Here is a 12,059-nt window from a genome sequence, read left to right on the forward strand (position 1 = left end):
ATTTTGTCATCATTTATTCACCATCAGGTTGTTATAAACCTGTATTAGGCTTATTCTTCTGCTGAACACAAAATAATATATATATTTTTAAGAATGTTAGTAACCAAACAGTTTCTGGTCCCCATTGACTTCCATAGTATTTCTATAGCCTACTATAGAAGTCAATGGGGACCAGAAACTGTTTGGTTACCAACATTCTTCAAAATATCTTCGTTTATGTTCAACACAAGGAAGAACTTCATGTATGTTTAGAAAAGCCTGAGGGTGAGTGAATAGCTAATGACAGAAATTTAATTTGTGGGTAAACTATCCCTTTAAAGGTCACGGTTTCGTATCAAATCTAGCTTATAGAAGGGCATTTCAATTTTATTAGATCCTAAAATTTAAAGGACATATAGTTTATTGTATAAATAGCCAATTTATATAAGCTAATTATTATAAATATGATTATATTAATGTTTTATGTGCGTTTTTCTACGTATTATAATAGCATTCTTTACTGTTGGATGTTGTTGTTGTTTTACTCTAATTTGTATTTCTTTATTTTAATCTTTTTATATTTATTCATTCGTTTGTTTGTTTTTACACCGTTTTTTCTTCTAAACTTCCACGCACTTCCCCTGAAACGGCTCGAAAACCCCTGGTTTAGAGGATACCACGAAAATGGTCATCTTCTAATATAATAAAGTATTAATTCAAAGGAAAGTAAAACAAGATCTACAAAAACTCATTTAAAACAGAAATAAATATATCGAATCAAGTTCTCCGAATAATAAGGATACTTTTACAATCAGGGGGTTTCGTTACTAATCGTTTTCGAGGACACAGCACGTTAATCGTGATATAGTTTATTAATATAATAAAGAATTTAATTACAGCGGAATTAAAGAGAACATTTTAATGAATACCCAATTCACCTTAAAACGTGTCGAATCTAGTGTTCTGAATAATCAGAAAGCTTTTCGATCACGGAAGCCACCGGTAGTTTCTCGCAAGGTCCTCATGTTGAGTCGCGTGTCATTTGCAAGTAAATTATTACTTTTCCGTTATATTCCCCCCTTTTCAATCCCAACCCATAGAAATCTCTTTACCGCCCGGTTTAATATGAATATGGAGAGATGCGTAGTCAGATGTTTGCCGTGTGAGTCCAAACTGACCATCTCGTTTAACCTCGACGGCAGTAATAAACAGATGCTGCGCGAGCAAACAGAACCATTAGGGAAAGTTCTGTCTCGGATAGCGTCCGGCGTCATCAAAACACGAAGCAAAGCGAGACGATTAAAGCAAAACAAAGGGAAAAGTGAGACTCCGGAAGTGGATAAACCCCAAATCAGTCTGTGTGTAAACGGAGATCACGTGTCTGTGGAGACTGTGAACTCTGATGCGTGGCTGGATGGGGCTGTGCTTCATGTGGGGGATTTGAAGTACAAAGTGGAACGAAATCCTCCAACATTCACTGTATCCGAGCTGCCATCGTCTCTAATGTCCGGGTTTCCAGTTTGTCCCAAGCTGGAGATAGAGTTTGGAGATCTCAAGGACTGTAAGTTCATGTGGCTCAAGGAAAGCTCACCTAATGCCCATATGAGAGGAGATCCAGACTGCTGGAGGGAGGCCGGACTTGAACGTGTGTTTACGCCATCTAATCTGGACATTGGTTTAAGGGTGATGTTGAAATGCACACCAGGGAATGGATCCAAGTTTGGGGAACCCAAGGAACTGGTGTCTTCAGGTGCAGTAGAAGCCGGTCCAGGAACATGTACCTTTGATAACAGGCACATTTACACTCAGAAGGTCACAGATGATTCTTCCCTGAGGGTTGTGTCTTATAACATCCTTGCTGACGTCTACGCTCAAACTGATCTTTCCAAAACGGTGTTGTACCCTTACTGTGCACCATACGCCCTAGAGATGGACTACAGGCAGAATCTGATCAAGAAGGAGCTGTCGGGGTACAACGCGGACATCATTTGCCTCCAGGAGGTGGATAAGTGTGCTTTCTTAGATAGTTTATCTCCTGCGTTGGATGCTTTCGGGTTGGAAGGGGTTTTCAAAGTAAAGGAAAGACAGCATGAAGGTCTGGCGACGTATTTTAGAAGGTCAAAGTTGAAGTTGCTCGAGCAGTATGACGTCGTGCTGAGTGAGGCCTTGGCGGCGCATCCTCTTCATCGGGAACTGTTGGAGAAAGTGTCCACCAATCCCAGCTTGAAAGAGAAGATCGAAACCAGATCAACGGTGTTGCAGGTATTTCACTGCAACAGATTAAAGATCTTAAATCAATGATTTGACTCCCATTGTCCAAAAGGGCTCCAAGACTTTTCCAGTTGTTTGGGATTTACTGGATCAGGCTTAAGGAATTTTATTTTAAAAAAAAAAAAAATATATATATATATATATATATATATATTTAGCTTAAGCTTGGTTTAATGAAGAAGAAAAAAGGTTATCTTATATATATAATTTTTTTAATTTGTTTTTTATATACACTAATAGTTATAAATTTAAGTTTTTACCCCTTAAGATTGTATTTATTTTATAAAAAATTCAGTAAAACCTTAATTTTGTCAATGAATTTCAATTTTAATACATTTTCATGTCATTTATGTGATGGCATTATTATTTTATTTATTTATTTTATTTCTTTCATGTATTTATGAATGAAAGAAAATTTGTTTGTGTTCATTTTTCTCTCTAATTATTTCTCTAAAAACAAAATCCTGAATTAAAATAAGAAATTTCTGTATTATTATTTATTTTTGTGGCTTATTTTAATCCTTGTTTTGTCTTGCTTCAAATTGTATCTATGCAAAACCAACAAAAATGCATCGCTTGCCCAATTTCTCAGGTGACCATTCTGCAGTCGTTATGCGACCCATCAAGGATATTATGTGTCGGAAACACACACCTGTACTGGCACCCTAAAGGTAAGCATTTAATTCAATTCAATTTAACCATATTGTTTTATTTAAACAGGGAATGATCCATGTTAACATCAGTAAACCTAAAGGGTCTGTTTTAGGCCCTCTGCTATTTTAAATAAACATGCTGCCACTTGATAATATTAAAGGGATAGTTCACCCAAAAATGAAAATTCTATTATTGTTTACTCACCCTCAAGTTGTTCCAAACCTGTATGAGTTTCTTTGTTCTGCTGAACACAAAGGAAGATATTTGGAAGAATGTTTGTAACCAAACAGATCTCGGTCCCCATTGACTACCATAGTATATTTTTTTCCTACTATGGTAGTCAATGGGGACCGAGATCTGTTTGATTCTGTCATTCTTCCAAATATCTTCCTTTCTGTTCAGCAGAACAAAGAAACTCATACAGGTTTGGAACAACTTGAGGGTGAGTAAATGATGACAGAATTTTCATTTTTGGGTGAACTATCCCTTTAAAGGTGAACATTAATGTGAATGAAATGACATTTTATTGTGTTTTCAGGAGGAAACATTCGACTGGTCCAGATTGCTGTGGCCCTGACACACATGAAGCAGGTGGTGATGGAGAAGCATCCCGGAGCCAGGCTTATATTCGCGGGTGATTTCAACAGCACGCCCTCTTCCGGCCTCTTCCAGCTCGTCTGTCAGGGATCCGTCTCGGAGAATCATGACGACTGGGCCTCCAATGGTCCAGAAGAGCAGATCCAGGCGGGACTCGCTAACCCGTTCCAGCTGGCCAGTGCCTGTGGGGTCCCGGACTACACCAACTACGTCGGGGGCTTCCAGGGGTGTCTGGACTATATATTTGTTGAGCCAGATGTGCTGCAGGTGGAGCAGGTCATTCCTCTGCCCAGTCACGAGGAAGTCACCACCTATCTGGCCCTGCCGAGCGTCTCGCACCCGTCTGATCACATCGCACAGGTGTGTGACCTCAAGTGGAGAACAAGCGACTAACATTTGCTTCAAACGTGTCCATGTACATCAATCATCAAATGCAAAATGCATTTGTTTACTTGGACCTTATTATAACTAATTAAACAATTTTAGCTTTTAAATGATCAGATTCAGCATTGTATTTGTATTTATCATAGGTTCATTCTCACTTGTACAATTTAATATTTATGATGAGGATGAATTATTGTGACATTTATCAAATGACTCTATTGACTCCTACTTGGAGATATTAAAAGCTGTATTTAAAATTGTTTTTAAATTCTTCGCTAACGTTGCTTTAACTTTGCTTTTCAAACTGGAAGAATGAAAATGGTCCAGAAAAATAACCAAATTCTCTTTAATAGACATACTGAGTACTATTGTTTTCAGCGATGTGCAAATGTTAACATCTCAAGAAAATTGTCTCTCTAAAGCATTAAACGATGAGTTCATCGTTCAAAAGCGACAGGTTATCACAGATTGAGCCTTTGTCAATACACAACATACAAGTGATGCTATTCATACTTTTATATCACACTTTTATTCATTACGTTTTTATGCATTTTAAAATAGGGGAACGGCTAGATGATTCCTAGCATTGAATATTATCAAAAGCTGGGAATAAAAACAGGTGATTATGTCTTAAATATTCTGAACAGGTTTATTCTCAATTTAAATGGTAAATCAAAAGCAGTTCAGGCAAGTGCGTTCACATAGTAAAGCACAGCGCGCTTAAGGCAATTGTGATTACATACATAATAAAAAGGCTGCTTATTTACAACAACATCAGACCAGTTCCTAATATAATCTTATGCATGTTAAAACTAATGCTTAATTCAATGCATTGCCAATCTCTTTAAGTGTGCTATTATAAGAAAAACTTAAATTTATGAAATGCATGCTTCTCTGAGAATCTTTCCTTGGATGTATGGCATGCAAACGTTCGGGAACGACGTATTCGAAATGAAAAAAATTGCTTTTTCTTAAAAAAGAAAGAAAAAAAGGTCTCATTATTAACAATGCTTGATGTATACGTACAGATCTTAAGTCTAGTGCGTACTGCAGCACTTACTGTAACAAAAGATCCAGGAGCTCCTTTTAACAAATGTAGTAGTTTTCATACTTTGGTCAAATCTTTAGATTATATGGCCACATACATCAAGAGGAATGAATCTGGGAGAAATGTCAGTCAAGGTCAAAAGTGCAACGAATCAAAAAATATAAATGTTAAAATGCACTGCCAAAGATTGACATCAGCAGGTGAATTTTTGGTAACAATCCGTTGAAAAATGGTACATGAAGAGCTTCTGTGACAGATCAATCCACTAATCATGTCCTTTGGAACAGCACACATCCTGTTTGAACAGGAAGTGCAGTTTAATGTTTGGAGAGCTGCTCGGAAAGCCAGTCTAATCCCTCGTATAAACCAGTCCCTTGAGTCGCACAGGTCGCCTGGACATACCACTGATAAAGAGAGGGTGAAAATGACAATATTAACACATTCTTACCAGTAAACAATTACATTAGGCATTTAAATGAATGATGAAACTTCATTATTACACGTAACTGATTCATGTATACACTTGCTCCAAGGTAATAACCAATATTAAATGGAGCTTATAATTATGCATAACTATTATGATAATATTGCACATTAAGCTTTCTCACAGTTCTGCTTCGAAGTGCTTGCAATCCAAGTTTGTCCGTCATCTCACTGATGGGCATCGCATTTGGTAAGTCTTGTTTATTTGCAAAAACCAGCAGGACGGCATCTCTCAGTTCATCTTCCTGAAGCTGTGGAATTTTGAAACAGAACTACTCATAAACATGTCACATTTACACAGATTTGTGCACAATAAAGCAAACGTTTTATCAAAATGCCCCAATTATGCTATTTTAAAGCTTCCTAGTTTAGTTTTGGAGGTGTGCTACAATAGGTTCATATGCATCCGAGGTCAAAAAACATTTTAACTTTCTCATAATAGGGAGTGAGTCTGGAATTGCTGAAGACTTGTTTCAGCAGTTCAGAATCGAGACAAGAACTTTATTTATCGTGCACTTTGATCTTTAAAACTTACATTCACAAACAACGATATTACTCACTGCATGAAAGGTAATATTCATAAAAGCATAATAGGGGTAATTACCATCTTCTGAAGCTCTTCTGCTGCTTCTTGTGCTCGCTCGCGATCGTTACTGTCCACAACGAAGATCAGACCCTGAACAAACAACAAAACGTGTCACATTCAGAGTAACAACATCAGTCAGAAAATATAAAGCACAGGTTCTTCTCTTAAAGACTCATATCATACACACTGCACACAAAGCTGCATCACATTGTGTCAGACTCGAATCAGTCGGTGCTGCCCAAACTCTTCAGATCATCAGACTGAACTGATCAGGGGCCGGTTGTGCGTAAGCTAGTTAGTTTTGACGTAAATGAGCACTAAGATACAACTTACGCACTACTAAATATTTTTGCGTTGCACCGTTAATCTTAGTTGAAGCGTAACTCTACGTATAAACTAGGGCTGCACGATATTGAAGAAAAATGCGATATGCGATAACTCATTTAATAATGCGATATTCAATACGATAATGCTTAAAGTGTGTACAATAAACTTAAATTATCTTTAAAATATATTTAAAATTATTTTTGTGACAAGAAAACATCCCTACAACTCCTGAAAGTGAACAGCAGTGTTTTACTGAAACATAAGAAGTGTTATTTTAAACATCAGTGGGGTTTAGGGGTTCAGGAAAGCCTACATTAGGTTTATTTAACAACAGAAACTGAATAATCAAACACTTCTTAGTTTTCACTGTATGAATTAAATATATCCTGATTCTTATTAAAGCTACAAAAGTTATTCAGCCGAGAGCAGCGAGTGATTTTCTCTTTCTTTTTTGTTCATGACCCAAATTATTGCAAGCCGTTGCGATATGCATATCACGATATATGCATTTGCGATATTTCGATAATTTCGATATATTGTGCAGGCCTAATATAAACTAAATATCTACGGAAGCCTCCGATCAGGAGAAACGGTTGAACTAAAATATCAGACAGACTGAACTGCATCAACAAGCTCTTCTTTTACCTGACAGACTTCCAAGTCTTTAGACATATATGATAACGCTGACATTTACATTTTAAAGCAGAACTCGGCAACTCTAGCGAACTCTAGTCACTTCTTCGCTGATTTTCCCTTTTGTTGTCGCATGTTTTCCCCACGAGCTCCCCCTACAGCTGTGGGGGGGGCGTATATTTCACAACAAGGTCGTAAAAACTCACTTGCAGCGGCCTCCTCCCCCTCTCTACCGCTTCTCATGTGCGTTTGTTTTGATCAGAGCAAGCCAACTGTATCGTGTGGAGCTATGTCTACCGAGGTGGGTAATCTGGTGATACATCATACATGCGTGTGTGTTTATGTCGAATTGCCGTAAAGCAATTCGTGTTTCGCGCTCGTTCTCGTTCTAGTTCTCGCTTCTCACGAGACTTCCAATTTCTATCTTGCCGGGACGGTAGTCCCCAAGTTGCAAGGTTGGTTTTCCGCCTGGGAACGCTGGGGGGAGCTGGGAAAGTCACCAATATCACCAGAACAGGTTGTTTAACCATCCAAATGATTTCTAGACAGTTTTATTAAGTTAAAAAAGTTACCAAGTTCTCCTTTAAGAGAGAGAACATTATGTGAATGGATTACTCAGTTAGCGGCTCATCAACACGAACCCGTCCTACAGCGCACCACTGTGTGCATCTGTCCCATCGGTCCGTGTTGTGCATGTCAAATAAAATCAGTCATAATCAATAAATGTTATTTCTTATGTTTTTTTTGTATCAATACTTATTTATTTATCCTTATTAATTCGTTTCAAATACAGTTTCTCAATGTTAGTTACATATAAAAACACTCATGTTATTCATGATTAAGTGTCGTATTTAAAGGGGTGGTATAATGCCCTTTTCACAAGATGTAAAAATAAGTCTCTGATGTCCCCAGAGTGTGTGTGTGACGTTTTAGCTCAAAATACCCCACAGATATTTGTATAAATCATGTTTAATTTGTCACTTTTTGAGGGTGAGCAAAAACGCACCGTTTTGTGTCTGTCCCTTTAAATGCAAATGAGCTGCTGCTCCCGGCACAGGGGGCGGAGCTACAACAGCTTGTGTCCTTTTACCTCACACACACATGCACTGGAAATTTCAAACACTTTTAGCCTTTTATGTTCAAACCGGAGTCAGACAATGATGGAGAGACTCAAGAAGAAGTGACAACATGTAGAAGCAACAGGACATTTCTGAATGGTTAGTTGATGAATTTATGTAGCTTATGTGTAGTTATCTTCTAGTCATTGATTAGCATATTCTGTCTTGATAATCTATAAATCGTGTTCAGGGGCGGGGTTTATGTAAATTTTAGGGTTGGTGATGTCACTAACCCGGGAGGAATGTGGTGTAGTCTCTACCAGCCGTTTGTTGTAGTCCTTAAAAAGTGATTTCTTTAAAAGCAAATATCTCCCTTTGCTTTGAACTTTGAGCGTCGTAACTTTGCAGATGTTGTTTATGCTCAAACAGCAACATTACACACTAACTAAAGTTAGAAAAGTGAAATCATATTCAACCACCCCTTTAATGGAAACATTTTTACTGTTAAGTGAGCAAAAGTAATTCCCAGCATTTAAACAACTTCTACTCATGTATTTGAAGGCTGCTATTGGATCATCGACGCTAAACGTCATATTATGCGACTACGCATTACTCTACACAGAGCTTTATCACATCTGACTTATTTCTTAACAGCAGAAGCACTAACAATAATCCTAACTATCCAACTTCCCTGCAAATGTTGAGAATGAGCCATTTTTGCAGTTTAGTTTCAATAAATGTCGTACAATACTTTTTGAAGGAAAATGTGATCTTCATATTAGGACCACTTTCACTGTACATGCAAACTGTAATATTTATTGCACCGTTATTGTGTTTTTAGGCTTTTAAAATACTTTAAAAAAGAGGCTTTGCTATAATGACAATTGATTAGGCTGGTGAAGGACACAGTTTGTTTTTTTGTGTGTGCAGAAATAAAGAACTAGCACACCTGGTAACACTTTACAATAAGGTCCTATTAGTTCACATGAATCCATTAAAGGGGCTATAATTTGTAAATCGTTTTTTTAAGGACTACAACAAACGGCTGGTAGAGACTACACAACATTCCTCCCGGGTTAGTGACATCACCAACCCTAGAATTTACATAAACCCCGCCCCCGGAACACGATTTATAGATTATCAAGACAGAATATGCTATCAATGACTAGAAGATAACTACACATCAGCTTCATAAATTCACCAACTAACCATTCAGAAATGTTGTCTACATGTTGTCTCTTCTTCTTGAGTCTCTCCATCATTGTCTGACTCCGGTTTGAACATAAAAGGCTAAAAGTTTTTGAAATTTTCAGTGCATGTGTGTGTGAGGTAAAAGGACACAAGCTGTTGAAGCTCCGCCCCCTGTGCCGGGAGCAGCAGCTCATTTGCATTTAAAGGGACAGACACAAAAACGGTGTGTTTTTGGCTCACCCTCAAAAAGTGACAATATTAACATGCTATATAAAAATATCTGTGGGGTATGTTGAGCTAAAACTTCACATACACACTCTGGGGACATCAGAGACTTTTTACATCTTGTGAAAAGGGCATTTTACCACCCCTTTAATCGTCAGCACAAAATTCATGATCGAGTGAAATGAATGCCTTAAAGGGACTTTGGAATGAGTAAATGTAGAAATTAACATTAAAGATTAAGAAATGCTTTATAAGTATTTTTTGTTATTTCTAATGTAAACAAATTAAACCAGTCGATCCATTTTCCATTATCAAACATCCAGCAAAGAAAAAGAGAATTACATGAGCAGAAGAGAAACTGTTCTGTTCTCCAAATCAAACTCTAGTAAAGGCCAGTTCAACTTAATCCTAATAGAAATACCAACATCCTCTACAAAGAACATCAACGGCATCCAGCCAAACTATAACTACACACCCGTAGTTGTTGTTCTAGCAGCTCACAAGGCTGGACGATCAAACTCAATCAGAACGGACATGGCAGAATGAGCAATTCATCGGCTGGAATGCTGCGACTCCACTGGTGTTTGACTATCTTAAAGGGATATTTCACCGCTGGAAAGATGAATGTGTATTTAAATTGGGTTATTTATGTAGTAGAAATGTGAAATTATTTTAGAAGTTGGTGTCTTCTAGACTGAGAAAAGCCAGAAAATGTATTTTTGGCTCATGTGGATGAAAGACAACAACTCCCAGAATGCACTTGCTTCGCTGCTCTACGAGGACACTCCCAAGCCACGCCTACCGGTTGCAGAGGACAGTATCGGAAGAAATGATACAGCTAGGCTACTAGTGACTCGAAACTGAAAAGACGGCGTTTTATCGTGAGATCCCCCTATGGGCGGGTTGAAGACATGCGGGACGAGCTCCTCCTACTGGCTGGAGTCTCTCGCCTCTGGACGAAAAAGCCTCCGATGATGAAGCTAAATGACGATTTTTGCATCATCAGAGGTTTTTTCCAGACACACAATACAGAAATCTCTCGTCTCAGGGGGACATGAGGGAGGGAAGCACGGTCACTCGAAAATACTACCAGGTTTCTACTGATACAAAGCTTAATGCTAATCGGTGAATTATCCCTTTAACGTGTGCGAGGGGACGTCCTGCTGTGATGTGAGGCCATCTATGCATATGTTTACCTGGGTATTCTGGAAGTAGTGTCTCCACAGAGGCCTGATCTTATCCTGACCACCCACATCCCACACGGTGAAGCAGATGTTCTTGTATTCGACCGTCTCGACGTTAAAACCTAAAGGAATCACACAGGGTTGGGTGCGTTAGCATTTAAGAGATAAAGATTTTTGCAGTTGTTTGCATCAAGATGAGATTTTCAGGGCAATAAATCAATGGCAAATATCACAAGACCTGTCAAGTGCATGTGCGAGTCATGAAAATAATGTAACAATGCAAAAATCTTCAATGTTTCATTTCCTTTAGGCAAAACTATCCTATATTTGACTTTAAAATGGATGTTTTTGTGAGAATATCTCTTAATTTAAGGTATATTTATTATAATGTGAAAGTCTATGGGATATCAACACAGCATCCCTTGACTAAAGTCCCACATATAAATCTTTCAAACATAAATTCATAAGTTTGAGTCTTTCGGGGTCTCATTTGCCCAGACTGGTGTATTTGATCTGTTATCTTACCTATAGTTGGAATTGTTGTGACTATTTCTCCCAGTTTGAGTTTGTACAGGATTGTGGTTTTCCCTGCTGCATCCAGACCAACTGAAGGAGAACAGGAAACAAATCACGTTTGGAAAACTTTGCATAAAATACTTCCTCCCATTCTCCTGTAAACAAAGTAAACACCCTAATACGATACGTGACTTATTCACTGATTTATTTTACTATCATTTGAATTCATTTAGGATATTAGAATCAACTTGTAAAACATAATTTAGTGGAAAATACCAAAAGAAAAATATACTTTTACACAAAATCGCCAGTTATCTAAGCTAACTCCCAAAATCAGTTTCCAACTCACCCATGAGGATTCTCATCTGCTTTTTCCCAAACAAGCGAGAAAAGACGCTTGAAATGGTCAAACCCATGTTAAACCAGCTCGAAAACAACTAGCTTACAAAAGAAGAGTAAAAGTCAAACAGTTATTAGAGGAGTGAAACTACAGGAGCCCCGCTAGCGCTTTAGCACAGCAGCTTCAGCACTCAGAGAGATCACCCTGCTCAAACTCAGTCCACAAGAACGAGTTCTTCTCGTTTTCTGTCACTTTCCTCGCTCTGTTCTTCTCTCCGTCCAGTCGGAAGTGTGTTTTGTGCAGTAGTTTGAGCGAGACTGGTTCTTCTCCACGTCAGACTTCTTTTCGCTGCGGCTCCAACGCGGTCGAAATGACGTCACCGGTGCCACGTCACGAAATGAAGAGCCCGAAGACTTTAGACCTAGACCAAAAAAAACAAAAACACTTCAGACGTCAATCAAGTTTCTGATTGATTGTTCATCCACATGTGTGATCAGTTTAGTTTTTTTTGTACTTTGTTCTATTTTTTTTATTTTTTCTTCTTTGAACCTTGTTAAACTAATCAATCTATCTATCCATCTAT

At 38.1% G+C, this 12,059-nt stretch overlaps 3 protein-coding genes across 3 annotated transcripts in view; 2 read left to right on the plus strand and 1 right to left on the minus strand.

The window, feature by feature from the left end:
• The window catches only part of atp6ap1la (ATPase H+ transporting accessory protein 1 like a), a 13,277-nt gene extending 13,199 nt beyond the window's left edge, over positions 1-78 (plus strand). Inside the window, exon 7 of the mRNA XM_082155970.1 lies at positions 1-78. This exon is cut by the window's left edge and continues 1,822 nt beyond it. The gene's annotated coding sequence lies outside the window, so the exon portion shown is untranslated.
• Positions 79-934: 856 nt separating this feature from the next.
• On the plus strand, positions 935-4,142 carry pde12 (phosphodiesterase 12). The gene is made up of 3 exons (XM_082155846.1): positions 935-2,241; positions 2,843-2,921; positions 3,443-4,142. Exons 1-3 carry the CDS (start codon positions 1,003-1,005, stop codon positions 3,892-3,894), a joined length of 1,770 nt encoding a protein of 589 aa, XP_082011972.1. The 5' UTR covers positions 935-1,002; the 3' UTR covers positions 3,895-4,142.
• Positions 4,143-4,395: 253 nt separating this feature from the next.
• Positions 4,396-11,855, minus strand: arf4a (ADP-ribosylation factor 4a). The gene is made up of 6 exons (XM_082156015.1): positions 11,486-11,855; positions 11,146-11,226; positions 10,633-10,742; positions 6,021-6,092; positions 5,542-5,667; positions 4,396-5,337 (listed from the first exon to the last, which is right to left on the minus strand). Exons 1-6 carry the CDS (start codon positions 11,550-11,552, stop codon positions 5,251-5,253), a joined length of 543 nt encoding a protein of 180 aa, XP_082012141.1. The 5' UTR covers positions 11,553-11,855; the 3' UTR covers positions 4,396-5,250.
• Positions 11,856-12,059: the final 204 nt, after the last annotated feature.

Source organism: Leuciscus leuciscus (genome assembly GCF_965113295.1).
Source record: "Leuciscus leuciscus genome assembly, chromosome: 23".
Classification (NCBI taxonomy): Eukaryota; Metazoa; Chordata; class Actinopteri; order Cypriniformes; family Leuciscidae; genus Leuciscus; species Leuciscus leuciscus.